The sequence below is a fragment of the Papio anubis genome, chromosome 15 (assembly GCF_008728515.1).
Source record: "Papio anubis isolate 15944 chromosome 15, Panubis1.0, whole genome shotgun sequence".
Lineage (NCBI taxonomy): Eukaryota > Metazoa > Chordata > Mammalia > Primates > Cercopithecidae > Papio > Papio anubis.
Genome location: NC_044990.1, coordinates 20,636,573 through 20,656,558, shown reverse-complemented (window position 1 = coordinate 20,656,558; position 19,986 = coordinate 20,636,573). Strand labels below are relative to the sequence as shown.

The 19,986-nt window shown below is 36.5% G+C and overlaps 1 protein-coding gene across 12 annotated transcripts in view; it reads right to left on the bottom strand.

Annotated features, from left to right (window-relative positions):
- DGKH (diacylglycerol kinase eta) overlaps positions 1 to 19,986 on the bottom strand; it is a 216,246-nt gene that overhangs the window by 39,901 nt on the left and 156,359 nt on the right. For all 12 annotated transcript variants that reach the window (XM_021929569.2, XM_031655798.1, XM_031655806.1 and 9 more), the window contains 7 exons: positions 16,487 to 16,586; positions 13,993 to 14,266; positions 12,781 to 12,903; positions 8,345 to 8,476; positions 4,434 to 4,551; positions 3,308 to 3,418; positions 3,076 to 3,172 (listed from right to left, as the gene is read on the bottom strand). In XM_021929569.2, the coding sequence (XP_021785261.2) occupies positions 3,076 to 3,172; positions 3,308 to 3,418; positions 4,434 to 4,551; positions 8,345 to 8,476; positions 12,781 to 12,903; positions 13,993 to 14,266; positions 16,487 to 16,586 (955 nt within the window). The remainder of the gene's footprint in view (positions 1 to 3,075; positions 3,173 to 3,307; positions 3,419 to 4,433; positions 4,552 to 8,344; positions 8,477 to 12,780; positions 12,904 to 13,992; positions 14,267 to 16,486; positions 16,587 to 19,986) is intronic.

The following is a 19,986-nucleotide window of genomic DNA, read 5'->3' as shown; positions in this document are numbered from 1 at the left end:
CAGATGAAGGCTATTTTTTAAAGCTATTTGTTTTTCTTCACGTATTTTAGTACTTACAGGATTTGAAGCAATATATAATTATTATTTCAGTTAACAAATAGAACAGGCTGCTTGACCCATGTAAATTAGGTATATTATGGGCAAAAAAATCATCCTTCTTATGAAAAATGTTTGAAATTTTAATACAATTCTTCCATTTACATGTGAAAGGTATTTCTACTCTAAAAGTAGCAAAATATGATACTGTGATGTTATTTCACATTTCTGGAATTCCCAGCATTGTCAAAAGGATTCTGAATCTCACTCCAGATTTCTCAAAGTTGGGTATATATCAGAATCACTGACAATGTGGCTTGGGAAACAAAGTTTGTATTTGTACAGTTCTTTTCTATTTACACTGTGATTTACAGTACCTTAGGCTCATTTATTTATGGTTTGCACAAAATCATTATTTTATCAATTTCGTGTATAGGGAACCCAAAGTCAAAGTCTTTGTTCTGCACAAATTTAAAGTTAGGACATGAAGTCAGTCTTGTTCCATATCCACAACAGAATAGGGGAAGGAAAACTTAGCTGAGGAAAAAGGTAAGAGTAAAAAGCAAAAAGGAGGGCCACTGGTGAAGGCATCTCTCTGAAAAGAGCCTCCCAAAGTGTGGGTCTCTCTTTTCCACCTTTATCCCGCGTGAACCATCATCAGATACATGACTCTTTAGACAACAGGCCTTCCACCGTCCTTAGAAGTAGAACGTATCTTTTTGATTTACTTTATTATTACGGATTTTTTGTTAACTATGGCAAAGAATGCTCTACTTTTTCTACTTTATTTTTATGTATATTAACATGTTTTCATTTATCTTGTTTTACTCATTTTATGTACCTTTTTTATCATTTAACATATACATCTACATTAAGTGTTCTTAACTTAAGGTTCAGAAACCAGTAGTCCACGGATAGATTCAGGCGATTTATTAACTTCCTGGTAAAAATCCGTATCTTTATGTTCACTAACCTCTGAAGTTTAGCATTGCCCTCAATTATAAATGTAGGGGGAAAAAGGCATTAGTAACACATGTGATTCCATCATTAATAGAAATGAGACATTTTTATATTATATTATAGATGTTTCAGATATCTTGTAATATAAGTTCATCATTACTTTGAAGTTATGGTATTTATTAGGCATGCCATTAGATTTTTATTTGATACGGTAATGATGAAACACATATATTATTCTTCAGAAACATAAAAATATGTTGTTAATTTATTTTATTATTATTGGTAAGTCTTCTTTTGTAAGTCTGTATTTCATATAGTGCATTTGAAAACAATATTCTGAGAAGGGGTCTCTATTTTCACCAGAATGCCAAAGGTGTCTACAACTCAAAAAAGATTAAGAACCTTTTAAAAAGAAGAGTACAAAGCAGCTGTGGAAATAAGATATCTTGTTCAAAATTTGGACCACCAGTAGAAGAGGTTACTAATCCTATTTCTGAAGAGCTGAGGCTCTTCCAGGAACTAAGACCATCCAGTCACTCAGATCCAGCTAGTTTCTCAACCCTTAAAGATAGCTGGCTATGCTTGATCACAGCACTTAATGAATTATGCTAAAGTGATCACTTAGCCATCCATTTCCCCCTCAAAACAGGGCCAGTACTGTGCTAAACACTGGAGATAGCAAAGATAAAAACAACCTCCTATGTGTCCTTGAGTGTGGCCAGGCCGGGCGCGGTGGGGCACACCTGTAATCCCAGCACTCTGGAAGGCCGAGGTGGGCGGACCACGAGGTCAAGAGATGGAAACCATCCTGGCAAACATGGTGAAAACCCATCTACACTAAAAACACAAAAATTAGCTGGGAGTGGTGGTGCATGCCTGTAGTTCCAGCTACTTGGAAGGCTGAGGCAGGAGAATCGCTTGAACCCAGAAGGCGGAGGTTGCAGTGAGCCAAGATCACGCCACTACACTGCAGCGTGGGTGACAGAGCGAGACTCCATAAAAAAAAAAAAAAAAAGTGTGGCCAACCAGGGTATATGAAGAAGAAAAGGAATGATTACATGATTAGTAGGGTACCTAAGCTGACCTGGGCCTGGGGTGTCAAGGATAGCATTTACAAAATGTAAACCTTCCTGATTTTGTACCTTTTTATTCAGTAAGTCTATCTTAAATCTTAGAAGCAATAATAAATCAAACCAGCTGATCATACAGCTGTATGTTTAGAGTGAAAAGTATAATAGGCTCATCTTGACTAGGAAATATAGTTGATAAAGAATGAGCTACAGATACCTCATTAGTCAACACTGCAGTGTTTGGATAATACCCCAAATAATAATGCTCTGTTTATTTTGTTGAGTTGTAGACTTAAGATTTTATAATTCTGTATATGTATGATATGCTTTAATTAAAAATATAGAGTTATAAAAAGATACAAAATCGGGAAGACATGCCCATCAGCATCAACAGTGAGTCCTGGATCAAAGGTAAAAGAAAATAAAATTCACAGAAATTAATACTCTTTTCAGAGCCATATCCCCAGCCTTGTTGTTTGTGTTGTTGGAAGAGATAAAATAACTTTTTCTGTCCTTAATTTCCTATTTAAATGAGTAAAAAACAGTAAAACATTTAAATGCTCAAAATCTCTTTTAATTTTACTTGCCGTTAGCAATAATTGGAGCAAAAAATAAATGTACATTTAAATTAAAAGATTCTATTTACTTCCAATGTTATTTTCAGGGATTTGCGAAACTTTGGTTATTACAGAATTGGGTCAGAATTTGGAAGCTTAAATCCATTAAAAACCCTCTCCTATAAATGTGCTCCCTTGGCTCCACTTTTACATGGGGCACCACAACTCCAGAGTAGCCCCAATTTCAGGAACTAATGATGATGATAATTAAGTGTGTCATTCATATCCTGTGTATATACTTCCTTTAGTACAAAGTTGATAATCACATTCATTTTTCCCTTGTATATTTATTTAATCGCTAATCAAAATGCATTTAGGTCAAATTAGCTCCAAGATGATATTTTTTTTTAAGTAAGATAATATGGGATATCTTTACTTGAAGATGAACTTACCTCAAGTTGAACCCTTTGTTCTAAATTCTTGTACGATCTCTGTAATAACTCCCGGGTTCCAAGCACTCCATACCACATCAAGTTTTTAGTTCGGCTCCTGAAAATAAATATTGGCAGGTAATTTCAGGACATTGTATTTATTTACTCCTTAAAGGCAAAGCAAGCAAAAGAGATAATAAATGAAGAAAAAATTACCTTTATGTAATAGCATTATTACTTTTACTAAAATTACCTGCATTTTTCAGGGTGCTCCTCTCTTTTATTATTAAATTCTAATGAAATTTTTGCATCTAATCCAATCCCAAAGTAATTGTTCATGACACATTTTTCTGAATATCCATCTCTATGATCACAGGGAAAAGTACATCAAAGTCAATTTCAGATTCATTACAACAATTACAATTTGTACACAAGACAGTACTTAAAACCATTTAAGCTTCCATTCCTTATAGCAGATTGTAAAACTTAGCACTAATCACTTCCTATTCCTGTGTCATGTCTACAACCACAGGACATGTGTTCAATTTCTGGTACATGTGACATAAAGGGATGGTGAGCAAGGCAAAACAGACACACAATTATGGTGTGATTTTCTCTAACTGTAACAAAATCTTAGTTCTATTTCTTTTTTTTTTATTATTATCTTAGTTCTATTTCTATATAAGTTCCTCACTACACAGAAAAATGCAGATGATTATGGGAAGGCCTTACAGTCAGGTGCCAATTCTCTCTCTCTTTTTTTTTGTTTATCGTTAGAAAGTCTCCTCCACTTCTACGCTTAACAATGGACAAATATTTATTGAGCAAAAAAGTACTAGATCCAATCCATTCTTCTAGGTGTTTCCGAACGTTTAAAATATGGTACTGTCCTTGAGGAATGTCATTACAGAAATGATATAACAAAAGCAAAATTTAAAAAGGAAGTAAAAGAAAGTGTATCTTGAACTGCCAAAAAATTGTAGGAGTCTGAAGAAGGGAAGAGATCAGCGTGGGCCAAAAGATTCCCAAAATAAATAAACCTAGAAGCTGACGTGGAAAGATGACAGATCTGGCAAGACTGAGAAGAAAGGAGGTAAAGGGAATAGCATCAGTTCTATTTATTAGTCCCTTCCTTTGCCAGAGGGTTGCTCTCAGAGAGAACGGGCGGGCTGGAAAAGGACCTACCTCAGGGACAGACCATGGAGACCACTGAATTTTAAAGGTCTCCATGTGCTTGGCATGATCAACTTTTGTAATTTTCTGATCATCCTTTTTATACATGGGACCCTATTTATTGTAATACGTGTAAAATGTGACAATTCATGTTGAAAAGAAACAAGAAGAACCCAAACAAAATATTTGCAAAAGCATTTTCTTACACGGAATCTGGATCTGGGTCAATAAACGGCGTGGCGCCGAAAGGATCAATGTTTGCTAGTAACATTTTGTTGATAATTGAACTCCCAGCAATAGAGGCAGCCAGTCCTGCTCTTAAACCTGGACAGAAAAACAAATACAGATGGGATCGCGTGTTAAGAAAAAAACAGAGAAAGAACCAGTCCATGCAGGCCTAATGTCAAATATCTTACTTTTAAAAGCATGGTTTTCAGTGCCTACTCTTCTCATTAATCAAAATTAAGAACAATGACATTTGTGAATACAAGGCATTCGACACTTCCAAGGATCTATATATATAAAGAATTAAGGAGAGGAGGACCTAAATAGGAATGGCTTTGTGACACTTTCCCATTTACCATCCCAATAATTCTATAACAAATAATTCTATAACAAATACATGTTACTTCCTTTGTTATAGCAAAGATGGTATTAGGCCGGGCGCGGTGGCTCAAGCCTGTAATCCCAGCACTTTGGGAGGCCGAGACGGGCGGATCACGAGGTCAGGAGATCGAGACCATCCTGGCTAACACGGTGAAACCCCGTCTCTACTTAAAAAAATACAAAAAACTAGCCGGGCGAGGTGGCGGGCGCCTGTAGTCCCAGCTACTCGGGAGGCTGAGGCAGGAGAATGGCGTGAACCCGGGAGGCAGAGCTTGCAGTGAGCTGAGATCCGGCCACTGCACTCCAGCCTGGGCGACAGAGCGAGACTCCGTCTCAAAAAAAAAAAAAAAAAGCTGGTATTAAGTCTGTAAGGAATTTACAATAAAGGTGGAATTACCCAAAATGTCATGGAGTTATCACTTCAATATTCTCAAACCATAGATAATGATACTCAATTTAAAATACCAAGAGATGTATTAAGGTGAAGACTCACTGTTAGTTTTAAGAATAAGTAGTAAAGTATTAAAGTAGGTATCTGTGAATTTTAGAAGAATATAGTATTAAATATAAAAAAAGAAGCCTCTATCTTACTTCAAATTTATTTCACCATGCTTTCCAACTAGTTTTCTAACTGTTACAGTATTCAAAGCTAAGGAATTTTATGATCTACTCAACCCAATATGAAAGCTAGAAGCACTAAAGTCTGGAGAGGAGACAAACTAATAGGGACCTACAAGAACAAGGGAAACACGAGGAAATTAGAAAAACAAGTTCCTTCTTTTTCTTTTTATCTTCTTTAGAGATGAGTCTCACTCTGTTACCTAGGCTGGAGTGCAATGGTGCGATCACAGCTCACTGCAGCCTCGATCTCCCGGGGTTCAAGCAATCCTCCCACCACAGTCTCCCAAGTAGCTGGGACTACAGGCATGTGCCACCATGCCCAGCAAGTCCTTTCTTTAGCAAACATTCCTTTCCTCAGCACTATGCTCTTCTTAGGGAATTATTATCATTCATTATTTTAATGTTTAGGCAATTATCAAATACAATGAATTTTGTTCTTTTGTTTAATGACATAGTTTTGAATATACTGTGGCATATTTCTTTATGCCAATTTCCTTTATGTCTAAACAAGTAAATGAATGAAGAAAACAATAAATTTAGTAAGCATAAAGAACAGTTTGGAGAGGTGAGAGCCACACTCCAGCTGCCCCAGAGGAAAGTGTTAATAATATCTTCCTTCCTTCCTTCCTTCCTTCCTCCCTCCCTCTCTTTCTTTTTTTTTTTGACAGAGTCCCACTCTGTCGCCCAGGCTGGAGTATAGTAGCATGATCTTGGATCACTGCAACCTCTGCCTCCCGGGTTCAAGGGATTCTCCTGCCTCAGCCTCCCAAGTAGCTAGGATTAAAGGAGTGTGCCAGCATGCCTGGCTAATTTTTGTATTTTTAGTAGAGACGGGGTTTCACCATGTTAGCCAGGTCTCAAACTCCTGACCTCAGGTGATCTGCCTGCCTTGGCCTCCCAAAGTGCTGGGATTACAGCTGTGAGCCACGTGCCCAGCCAAGCCAAGTGTTAATATTTTCTAAGATGTTTTAGGGTTAGCCATATTCCTTTCAACTTTATTCCAGAGGGGTAATCCCAAGGTTCCTAGTTGGAATAGGAACACAGCTTCTAAATCTGAAGGCCTTTCCAGAACCAGTTTGTTCCAGATTGATCTTTCTTTTTCTCTTTTAATATTTCTATTCTGATACAATTGATATATTATAAAATTAACCCTTTTAAAGTTTTTAGATAATTCAGTTGTTTGTAATATATACACAAAGTTGTGCAACCATCACTATTAATTCTAAAACCTTTTCGTTTCCCTGCAAAGTAATGGTGCACCCACTAGCTGTTATTTTCCATTCCATCGATCACCTCACCTCCAGTTCCTTGGGAACCACGATCTACTTTCATGCTTATTCTGCGCATTTCATACAAACGCAGTCATATTACATTTGGCTTCTAGGTTCACTTTCCATAGTGTTTCTATATAGCATGTATCAGTGCTCCATTCTTTCTAATGGGTAGGTAATATTCCATGTGTGAATATATCACTTTTGTTTATCCATTCAACTGATGGATGTTTGGGTTGCTTCCACTTTGGGACTATTGTGAATCCTGCTATAAATAGTCACGTACAAGTTTTTGTGTAGACATGTATTTTCAATTCTCTTGGGTATATACCTAGTAGTAAAATTGTTGGGTTACATGTAAACTCTATGTTTAACTTTTTGCGGGACTGTGAAACTATTCTTAAAATGGCTGCACCATTTTACATTCCTACCACCAATGTATGAAAGTTCTAATTTCTTCACATCTTTGCCAATATTTGTTATCATCTGTCTATTTTGATCACAGTTATCCTAGTGGCATAATGGGGCAACTCGTTATGGTTTTAATTTGCATTCCCCCCGTGACTAATGATGTTGAGCATCCTTTCGTGTATTTATTGGCTATTTGTGTATCTTCTTTGGGAAAATGTCTATTTAGATTCCTTTCCCATTTTAAAAGCAAGATATTTACCTTTTTATTGTTGAATTTTAAGAGTTCTTTATATGTTCTGGATACTAGACCTTTATCAGATATATTATTTGTAAATTCTTAAGTTGTCATTTCACTTTCTCAATAGTGTCCTTTGAATCACAATACTATTAATTTTGGTAAAGTCCAATTTATTTGTCTTTTGTGGTGTGTGCTTATCATAGCGAAGAAATCACTGCCTAATCCAAAATTATGAATAATTTACATCAATGTTGTCTAAAAATGACTACAGAGAGACTTATGGCTTAAAACTAAAAGGATTCAGCAGAATGCTGACTAAAAAACACCAAAAGGAAAGCTTAAGAAGTAGCAGAACGTAAGTTCAGACTTACTTTGGGAACTTAGTAAATGCAGATTCCTGGACTCCACTCCAGAACTACCAAATCATAATTTCTCAGGGCAGGACCCAGAAACACGTGTGGTTTTTTTGTTGTTTGTTTGTTTTCTGAGACGGAGTCTCACTCTGTCTCCCAGGCTGGAGTGCAGTGGTGCGATCTCAGCTCACTGCAACCTCCACCTCCTGAGTTCAAGCAATTCTCCTGCCTCAGCCTCTTGAGTAGCTAGGATTACAGGTGTGCGCCACCACACCCAGCTCATTCTTTTGTATTTTTAGTAGAGACAGGGTTTCACCATGTTGGCCAGGCTTGTCTCAAACTCCTGACCTTGTGATCTCCCCATCTTGGCCTCCCGAAGTGCTGCGATTATAGGCGTGAGCCACTGAGCACGGCCAAAACATGTGTTTTAATACTTTCTAGGCAACTGCTATACAGGGAAGAATCTAGGGGCCTAGATTCTGACTGAAAGTATAACAAGAACAGTCTACTAAAAGAACATTTATCTTTAAGAACATGTTTCCACAGTAATGGAAATAAATACTTAACATTTTCACAGAAATACTGAAAAATACACAATGTTTCAGAATCTGGACTACCTGGGCAGATTATTCTGGTATTGAGCACAGGGAGGTTTTCTTTGCTGGCTGCCACAGCTGGACCAGGGACAGAATCAGGTTGGGAATGGCCATGACTTGCCCGGGCATCTGGAGACCGAGGTGCAGTTTTAACTGTTGGCAAAAAGTCCAGATTAAAAAGAGACAATGATAAAGCTATAAAAATAAGCAAGTTCCTATAAATTTAAAACATAAAATAATGTTTAAATCAATCAGTAGAAATGAAAATATTATGCATAGCTATGGTTTACATTTTCTTGAGACTTACATGGAGGGAATCAGAAGTCTTGATTCCTCATCTCAAATAGAAGATCAGTAGAAATAGATGTCTACCAAAATTAAAGGTCACTAATACTCATAATGTGAATATGATCAACTCACACTTAAAGATAAATGAAACTTTTGAAGTCTGCTTATTTTTGAAAATGAAACACATGTGTTATAATGCACCCTACCCATGTAATCCTTTTCTCATAAATATCAAATGAATGATCAAATTTAATTAATGTAATTCCCGGAGCAAACACATGAAACATGATTTAACATTGCCTTCAATAAATGGAAGAGGCTAGGTGTGGTGGCTCATGCCTGTAATCCCAGAGCTTTGAGAGGCTGAGGCAGGAGGATCGCTTGAGGTCAGGAATTGAAGACCAGACTGGGCAACATAGCGAGACCCTGTCTCTACAAAAATGTTAGCCAGGCATGGTGGCAGGCACCTGTAGTCCCTGCTACCTGGGAGGCTGAGGCTGGAGTGATCACATGAGCCCAGGAGTTTGAGGTTACAGTGAGCTATGATCACATCACTGTACTCCAGCCTGGGTGACAGAATAAGACTCTGGCTCATAAATAAACAAATAAATGGAAGAAAAATAGCATCTATCTTCAAGTGAAATTAACATATTTTTCCTGTACTTCTTAATTATTTATTCAAAATGATGATTTGCCCAAACAGTTCTATCATATTCCTGTAAAAGTTCAATACATGTGAAAAATTATTCTAAAATATAATTATTCTCAAAGTAAACAACAAAAAGAAAGATTTAACTCTAAACTGAGGCAAGTTAATGCAGAGCAAATGGTACCTTTAACCAATTTAGGAGTTACTGGTAGGTATTTTTAAGAAACAGTAATTCTCAAACTCAATTTTAAAATACTCTAAAACTTAATTATCTTCACTCTCCCTAAAACTAATTACAAGCTAACTATATTAATTTTACACTCTATTCTCTCATTCAAAACCAGTCCCATTGCAGTAAAGTAACAGAACAGCCACCCCTTTTTAAAATAGATAGGACTCCTGGGCTAATTTCTCATAAAAACAACTTTTTGATGTTCAACTCTGACAAAAAGCAGGGAGTGTACTAATGACTAAGACTGATGTTCCATTACAGGTAACTAAATTAATGTTTTCTGGTTCTTCTTAAATAAATAATCTCATCAATCATATTAATATACTGTCTCACATCTCAGACATATGAATTATTACATGACACAATAAATGTGCCTCAAAAAGTAGTATTTCATATACTTCTACTTCCACTATTGCTACTGATTTCCAACAAGTCAGATTATTAGCCAAAATAAAGACCAAATACTGTACCATTAAAGACTTTTCTAAATCTGCATCTATTTCAGTATCAACATTTACAGCACTATATTTGTATTTTTTAATTTCCTTTACAGGCCACAATGGAAGTGTCAAGTTTAAGAGTATGGTAAGGTGGGATGATAACCAGTTGGAAAACCATTAAATAAGCTTTGACAAACCAATCCTAACAGCCATCATCTTAGGAGGAATTATTAGTGTATAGTAAGGATGCCATTGTCAGCTCTGCTTTAATCAATACTTTCTAATAGATGAAAATATCTAAGCCCTGCTTATCAAATTCACAGATGAAATAAACTTAAGATGATAGAATCAAGCTTCACAAGACTTCACAGGATGAAATAATGGATCTAAATAAAAAAGATAAAAGTTCATTGGGATGAGTGTAGACTACTATAATTAGGTTTTAAAAAAGAGAAGTCTTGGGTCGTCTTTGTAACATCAAAAATGTCCTGAATGAGTAGTGTACGGGTACCAATGTGCTAATACACCACAGAAAATATCTGAAGAATTTTGTTTAAAAGAGTGCATCACATTTTAAGATAAACATTGACCAAATGGGTGCAACCAGAAAAACAAAAGGTTTAAAATCATCAACTTAAAAACTGGTAGAGAAATTTTAGGGTCAATCATCTGGAAAAGAACATGTAAGGTGAGAGAAGGTCTGATGCCACCAAAGCTGTTTTCGGTATCATTTAAGGGCGGCCACATGAAGAAGAAAAAGAAAGAAGAAAGAAGAAGGAAGAAGAAAGAAGAAGAAGAAGAAAGAAGAAAGAAAAGAGGAAGAAGAAGAAGAAGAAGAAGAAGAAAGAAGGGAGGAGGAGGGGGAGGAGGAAGAGGAGAAATAACTCCAAAGGCAGAGTCCTCTTTGATATAGTGAAATGTATATGAAATTGCTCCTTAAACTAACCATAAGCACTACATAAAGGCCAGTAGTTGTTACTGTCAAACTATCATTCATAAAACCTAATAATTACTGTAATCATGGGTAGAAATTTAAGGGAGAAAATAGAAAGCTCAATATAAAGAATGACTTTCTAACAATTAGAGCTGACCATAAGAGGGGGGTGTATTGAAAGTCAGTGGTCCTAAGGCTCGTGGCCATCTGCTTCAAGGGTCCTAGAACATGCCTGCATTGGGTTGTATGCTGAACATGTGAGGTCCATGAGGTCTGATTTCAAAGTCTTTAAGAGTCTCAAATACAATGAAATATTCTCTCACAGTTAATGTAATTGGTGGCAGCAGCAGCAGTAGCAATAAAAATAACAACAATAAAGATGACAGTGAACACTCAGACAGCACTATCTACCAGACACTATTCTAGGCACTTTACATACAGTAACTTTTCAACCTTCGCAACAACCCAATGAAGTAGGTAGATTATTATCCTCATATGAGAGATGAGAAAACCACAGAGAGGTTAAGAAATTTGCCCAAGTTTATAAGTAGTGAAAGTAAAAGCAAAAAGTTAATGATTGCAAACATTTTTAAAATTTTTTTGAGAATAAGATAAAAACAGGTATTTAAATTTCAAATAATTTTATCAATTATCTTTCCTTTTACTTACTAAGTTTACATTCTACTTATTTAGCTTCATATTAAAGCTAGAACTCAGCAACAACATATTAATAAACCTACCATCTAATTTTTTTCAAAGTTAACAAGTAATGTTTCAAACACATAACATTTAAAATGTACTCACTACTACTAGTCCTATAGGAAATCGGCCATAAACATGGGGAATGAAAGGTCTTCATCGTGCCAGAGCTCAGGCAGAAAATGTTAATCTGATATGGTCAGCTCTCCATAAATTTGATTTTTTTCATTGTATGAAAACGTTTCCTTTTTTATAATTTCAACTTTTATTTTAGATTCAGGGGGACGTGTGCAGGTTTACTGTCTGAGTATACTGAGTGATGCTAAGGTTTGGGGTATGATTGACATCATCACCCAGGTACAGAGCATAGTACCCAATAGTTAGCTTTTCCACCATTCCCACCCTCCCACTTCTAGAGTCCCCAATGTCCATTGTGACTGCAAACAGTTCTGATATAATGGTGCTGACTTCATAAGTGCCATGTATTTATTTTTTTTTGTTGCCTCATCTTCATTAATATTTTAATTTCTGCTTTTATTCCAGTAAGTTAGAAACTTTTCCCTTAGGCAATATAAAATATTAAAAGTATAAATTCATTTTCAATTAAAATCTAAAAGGTAGAAAAATATTTAACATTCTTCAGGCGATTACATATTCCTTTCCTTACAAAAATAATTTCAACAAAGCAAGGCCTGTAATTGGAAGTCCTGTGATTTTAAAGCTTGCTTTAAAGTCCTATGATTTTGAAGCCTAATAAGGACTATCAACCCAGAAGGCTGATTGATGGAACTGAAGGGACTGCTGAATCACTTACATGCCCAATTTTGTGCATTTGGAGCGTTAGGAGAGCTGTAGCTTTCTTACAATTCTCAAAGAAATCTGTGAGCTATAATGGGTTCAAATCAGATGATTTAAGTGTTTCTTTCCTCTTTCCTCAGGAAAACCAACATATTTAATCATCCTTAGTCCTATAATCCTTAGTTTACTGTTACATCTCTAGATTACATGATAAGAGAGGGATGTGAGAGTACTGGACAATAGTCTAATCTTAATTATTTTATTATTCATGAATATCTATCTAAGCATTAACTTCCAAAAAGCCTCTTCAAAAATAAAAATACAAGTAGTTTTTTTCAAACTAATCAGCCTTTTGAAAACTAAAAGCAAAATGACATTTTATTTAATTCCAAAATAATTTTTTTCCCGTTTCCTCACCAGTTAGTGATTCTTTGGAACCATCGTCTTTGGCTTCCTCCTTAGACTCATCTGTTTCTGTGCTGTCATAATCAGAGGACTGATTAGCTGGTTCACAGGGGTGAACTGTCGGGTCATCCATAACTTCAGGTAGTAAGAAGATAAACAGTTTGGATAGGTAAAAATAAAGTCCATTAATATTAACATATGCTTAGGAAAGGAAAATTGAAACATATGCTAAAAGAAATTCCAGATTCACAAATAAACACTATTTAGCAATGAACTTGGGGTTGAGGTCTGAAGAACTAAAGATTAAAAACTAAAGTTGCTAAAATTATATTTTTATCAGAATAAAAAAGTAAAGTATAAGATTTTAGAGAATGAAATACAAGTTACAACCTATAAAGGGGTTTTTGAACATTAATTATTCCTATTAACATTAACATTCAGACCATAGCTAAAATTCTGAGAAGTACTGATATACACATTAATTAAAACAAGGCAGAGCTTTTATAAGCTCTTAATAAAGCAACATAAACATCTGGGAAATTAATGTTAAGAAAATAGTTTCTGGCAGGGTGCAGTGGTTCACGCCTGTAATCCTAGCACTTTGGGAGGCTGAGGTGGGTGAATCACTTGAGCCCAGGAGTTTGAGATCAGCCTGGGCAACGTGGTGAAATCCCACCTCCACCAAAATTACAAAAAATTAGCTGGGTATGGTGGTGCACATCTGTGGTCCCAGCTACTGAGGAGGCTGAGGGAGGAGGATAGCTTGAGCCTGGGAGGTGGAGGTTGCAGTGAGCTGAGATCACGCCACTGTACTCCAGCCTGGGCAACAGAGTGAGACCCTGTCTCAAAAAAATTTTTCTTTTCTATATTTTCAAAGTAGGTTTACAGGTTTGACTTTCTTCAAGAATTCAACAGATTCCAATTAAGTAAACTATATCTAAAATTTTTTCTATGTCATTTAAACTAGTTTTATATTTTAGATAGAAATGTTTCAATTTAACTTATTTCTGATATTTTATTTTATTCCTCACTAATATGCTGATTCTTACTACCACTATTACAATATATAAGACTATGTACAAGTTTTCTTATAATGACTTTATCTTCTATCTTGCCTTAAAGATTTTGTTTTTAAAGAGTGTGTCCAATCTGACCACTATGAAGACGCTGTTATGCTTGCAGTAGAAATGCTGCCAACTTCTTCCAAAGCTTGTTAATGTGTACCTTTTCCGGCTTCCTCGATGACTTGCCTCACTGCTTTCTTTAAACTATTCGCCCGCAACATGATTTCTCTTGGTTTGACGGCTTTCTGGGAAGAAGGTTTGGTAACGTCATCCACGAGCTGTTCTTTGCTTTCACCCAGGGACTCTTCACTGGACGATTCCACAGCATCTTCCTCCACAATGAGAGGGCTGAGGCCAGGGAGAACAGGTGCAGCCTGGGAATCTGTGTGCAAAGCCTGCAGCAGTTGTTCGAGCTTCTCGTTCAGGACTGAACACTGAGAGGAAAATACGGCAATGAGAAAAATATTCAAAAATAATCAAGATCAGCAGACAAAGTACAAGAAATTTTTATAGAGATGTTTTGAACTGTAATTACTAGAGAGAAAAACACTAAAATTCCCACCTTTAATTTTGTAGATGCTTTGGTTCTGGAAGCTGCTAATTTTAAAACCTCCATTTAGTAGAGATAGACAATGATAATCTAAATTATGGTTTTTGATTTAGAGGGACGATGTCTTTATTGATGTTTACTACATGGAATAATTTATAATTTTTTAAGTTGGCACAATTATTACAGAATTTCATTGATTTGTAATTTCAGAGTCACTCAGACTCCATTTCATGGGGAAAAAAATCTTTACAATGTGTACACAGCTATTTTTCTTAAAATAACACAACAGACACTTTATACAAAGTGATGCTTTATGTAAAAAATTACACAAAATTTGCTATACATTATAACAAAACACTGGATCAACTTTTTAAAAAAAGTAACTGACTTAATGCACCATTCTGAGCATCACAAACGGCACGTCTGGCTAGGCCGCAGCAAACTCCCCTTCAAAGCTTTGGTTTGCAAAGGGGTGAACAATGCCTAAGGGATTATTGGCTCAAAGAAAGTGCAGGAAGGAAAAGGCACAAGGATAAGGAGGGAAAAGAAGAGGAATACAGAAAGAAAAGCATGCACTAGGCAAGCCCTTGTTTCTTTCTGCTTTTCTTGTATTACGAGAGGTGAAGAAACATTTAGGACTGAAGCTGTTGATGCTACCCCCAATATACTTTTCATCTCCATAAAATTTCCAGTCCCTTTCCTCCTCATCTATTTGTCTTTGATGATATGCTGAGACAAGATTACAGCAGAAATAGTTTAGAAACAGAAGTATGGCCAGAAAGGGTGTCTATTTTCTGAAACTCTCCACAGAGCAGAAAGACAAGAGAAAAAAGCAGAAAACTTCAAATATATATTTATTTCTATTTTCTTTTCCTTCCACTCAATTTAACTGCCATCTCCAGCACGGATTTGGGGAAGCTGATTCGTTTGCAAGTCCGAGATACTCAAGCCTTTTGTAAGAAGGTCCCTGTTGTGAACTTAGGAAAGCAAAGGTAGTAGTTTTTAAGGTTCAGTAAACTGTTCTTATTTTAGTTTATAAAAGGGGAAAGAAGGCCGGGCGCGGTGGCTCAAGCCTGTAATCCCAGCACTTTGGGAGGCCGAGACGGTCGGATCACGAGGCCAGGAGATCGAGACTCATCCTGGCTAACACGGTGAAACCCTGCTCCACTAAAAATACAAAAACTAGCCAGGCGAGGTGGCAGGTGCTCTGCAGTCCGTGCCATTGGAGGCTGAGGCAGGAGAATGGCTGTGAATCCCAGGGAGGCAAGGCATGAGCTGCAGAGGCAGATCTGGCCACTGCACTCCAGCCTGGCGACAGATGGTGACCCGGCCTCAAAAAAAAAAAAAAAAAAAAAAAAAAAAGGGGGAAAGAAATCTCTAAAGAAAAAGGCAATGCAAGAAGCAGCACTCTGAAAGAGACCAAGAATTGTAATGTCTAGGAAATCCAAAGAACCATGCTGGAACAGAGCTGAACTGGGCCCAAATCTGCTTGGAAACGGAAAGCCTTGCTTTCCCCACTGGAATCCAGCTGCATGGGGTCCCCTGTGGTCTGATTGCTATGCATCTGCCCTTCAGTCAATCATGGCCAGGTGTGCTGGCTCACACTTGTAATCCCAGCATTTTGGGAGGCTGAGGCAGATGGATCACCTGAGGTCAGGAGTTCGAGACCAGCCTGCCCAACATGGTGAAACCCTGTCTCTACTAGAAATACAAAAATTATTTGAGTGTGGTGGCAAGCCCCTGTAATCCAGCTACTTGGGAGGCTGAGACAGGAGAATCGCTTGAACCTGGGAGGTGAAGGTTGCAGTGGGTAGAGATAGTGTCACTGCACTCCAACCTGGGTGACAGAGCAAGACTCTGTCTCCAAAAATCACTGGGACAGGGATGTGAGTTAGGTTTTCAGCAATGCAGTTTTCCTACATATTAAAGTGTAACAATAAAATAGAATATTTTTTTTAAATCCTCAGATCTGATCCAAAGTAATTTTTCTTTCAATTTAAGATGTTTTGGCAGGAAAACCACTTAATCAATTTAGCTCTGAAACACAGTTGAATGTGAGCATTGTGTGTAAACCACTCTCATGCCCTGAAGGGTCCCCTCTTACTTTACTGGCTACGGCATCAGCTACAACGGCATTTTCCAAGGTTTTGTCATACGTCTTCTCTACTTTGGCAACGAAGTCCTTTACAGTTTCACATAGTGTCCTTTGAGGAAAAGAAGTTGTACAATTTAGGAAGCTTCATGAATTGATTTGCTTTGATTTATGAATATATTTAAAAAGAAACACAATTAAGCAAACTGTCAAATATCTGGGTCATCTGTACATAAATCTACGCTTCTATCTGCTGTGCAGTTTGTCTCACATAAGTTCAAGACATTCTAAGTGATAAATGCATATGTGAATAAGCCTTGCTGTATATTACTTAAATTATAGTAATTAATGTTATAACAAGCTATCCTCAAATATTTAAATTAAGTATTTGTAGATCCCATTTAAAAATGATAAAAGCATTATCTTGCTTTCTCCACTGGAATTCTAAAGCTTATATATTTTCATAACAGAAATTGCAGTGTCGAACAAAGATAAGATTATCACTTGTCACTGCACTACTCATCATATGGATACTTTGATTGTTACAGTTACAATATATTATTACTGAAGAGAAAGAGATTGTGCATTATGCTGAAAACAAGTCTGCCACTTGAGTTATATTCTCTGTAAATCTATTTATTTCTTCCTTGAGATAACCAATGCGATAACTACAAGACTAATTTAGGTCTTGTTAGTGTCAGCAGTATATGGTTTACTTGTTTGTTTATTTTAATTACATTTGGCTTCTTTGCAATAGAAATAAGCTAAAAGGCAAAATCACTTGAAACACTAACAAAATCTGCCTTTGAAAGGCTTTGGATCTGGATCTGGATCTGGATCTGGTGTTGGATTAAAAACAACAATCAACAGAATGGTATATGACCAGCTTTTTTAAAGCAAAGGCTTATGCTGATAGAATCAGGTTATTTTTTAAATCATAGTATTGCTCTCTATCATTGATATAAATTGAGAAATTTAAATTAAAAAAAGGTTCCAGCAGTTATCTTTTCTATTACACTCACAACTTTCCCTGGTAGTTGAGTGGCAAAATGGTAAATTTCCATATACTTCAGTATTATGAACTTGAGCAATTCAATAGATACAGGACACACACACACCACCACCACCCCTCCCCCAACAGACACACACACCACCAACCTTCAGATTTATCATCTTGGAAATTGTATTACTTCTAATAATTTTTGTTGTTTTTTTTAGCAAACATTTCTAGATTTTATTTGAACAAAAGGTAATATTTTCTAATCCTGAAACTTCCTCGTTGGCTTTTTAAACTCAAATTTCTACAGAGAATCTAGCTTATCATTTACTAGACATGCATTCAAGTACTTCGTGTCAAGTTTTCTCTTCTTTGATCAAGAACAATACTTCATGGGATTTCTTGAAATATAACACTATCACAAAATCTCTTCTATGCATTTTACTGAAAGCATCTGTAAGATGCGCTACTTTAAGGAAGAGAAGCATTGACGCCTCTTTCTGTAACTCCAAAATAGAGGTTTTTCTTGCCATTATTATAACATCGTCTTGACATAATTTTCTCTTGGTTTGTGAAACTGCATATGTCATATCATTATCATAATACTTTTGTTGGTATTTTACTCACTCCTAGAGACAGAGCCCTTCAGCCCATCAGCCTAGAAATGAAAAGGGCAGCAGGAGTGCCCCTCCTCAGTGTGCCACGTCACTGAGCCAACAGAGACTGACAGAGACACTATGATCCTGTGACAGTGGTGGCCAAAGGAGCTGAGGAAGGGGCAAGTGAAAGTTAGGAGAGTGCTCGTCACACAAGTGTGGAAAGAATCAGAAGACATGCTCTATCTTATGGCTCATTAAGTTCCATACGCTAGAAGGAATATAGATATTTATATTCTGGGGGAATGAAGTAACCTTTTATTATACCTAAATAGTGAATGTAGAGTTATTAAAACAGAAATAAAATATATTCTTTAAAATAGTATGATTGCAAAGTCCTACCAACCAGAAACTTGCAAATTGGAGAAAAGACAATCTTAAGATGTATTTACCATAGGAAGACAAAAGATATTCTCCAACTATACACACAGTTTTCTACTTTATGCATAAGACTTCCAGAAAAGATGTGCAAAAGTCAAATAAATGAAAGTAGAACACAGATTTTCCCATAGGGATTAAAAAATTCTAAATTCCCAATTATATCTTTAATCAATGTTAGAACTCTAAAAAATAATAAAATGTTTAGAGACAGGGATCTTGCTCAGTTGCCTAGGCTGGAGTGCAATGGTGTGATCATAGGTGACTGTAGCCCTGAACTCCTGGACTCAAGTGATCCTCCCAGCTTAGCCTCCTGAGTAGCTAGGACCACAGGTACATGTCACCACGCTGAGCTAATTAAAAAAGAAATGTCTGTAGAGATGTAGTCTCTCTGTGTCGCCCTGGCTGGTCTCTAACTCCTGGCCTCAAGCAGTCCTCCTGCCTTGGACTCCCAAAGCAATGAGATTACAGAGGTGAGCCACTGCGTAAGGCCTAGACAGAACTTTTGGTATTTCCAACATTTTATTTCTTTAATTTTGTTCTCTTCCTTCAAAATTGAACATAGTCAACTGTGTGAACCAAATACTCAGTTGAGGCTAACAACAGTCCACATTTCACATACCTGATGATTTCCACCATCATCTCCACTATATTACATATGTTAGACCCATACTTCTCATCACTAGTATTAGTACCCTCATTTACCAGCTTTCCACTTAAGTTCTGAAAGTATGGGCAAATGACAATAAAATATGCACATACTACACTAAGATAAATATGGCAATGGTACCCAGACAGAATCATAGATTGGCAGGCAGGGTCATCGTTTGGGAATCTGAAAAATTCATTTTTCATCTAATAAAAAGTTTCAATTTGAAACTGAAGACGATTTAGAAGTATCAGCGCATAACACATAAAAATCTCTAGCTATCTTTGTCTCTAGCTAGATTGTGGTCTGAGGAAATATTTTTAACAACTACCTCCCTTCACCAATTAAATGAGGCAGGTTGGCCTAAATTATCCCTAAAGCAGGTTCCAAATCTGAATTCTATGGTTCTATGACAATGGCGTCAATATTCCTGCTAGTTAGTTATCCCATTTTCTGAAACTTTTGTATACAGAACAAATTGCATTTATTTTAAAACTTGGGGGGTGAGTAGAGTGCATAAGTAAAAATCCTAATTAACTCCAACTGTTAAAGCTAAAAAAGTTTTAAAACTATTGACTAAATAAAAGGAGAGACATATATTGCAGCTAAAGACAACTGATTTAATAACTGGTTTTCATTTGTATTAATAAATGGTATCTATGATTGCTAATTAGAGCTGTGATTCTCAGAAGATAACTCCTATTACCATATCAAATTGATGAAGTGCTAAGGTCAAAGAAATGTTGTTTTAGGTTAACCCATATGTTAGCTATGTTAGTGGAATACAACTTTTCCACTAGCATTTCAACATTTTAAAAATAACTGAAAACAG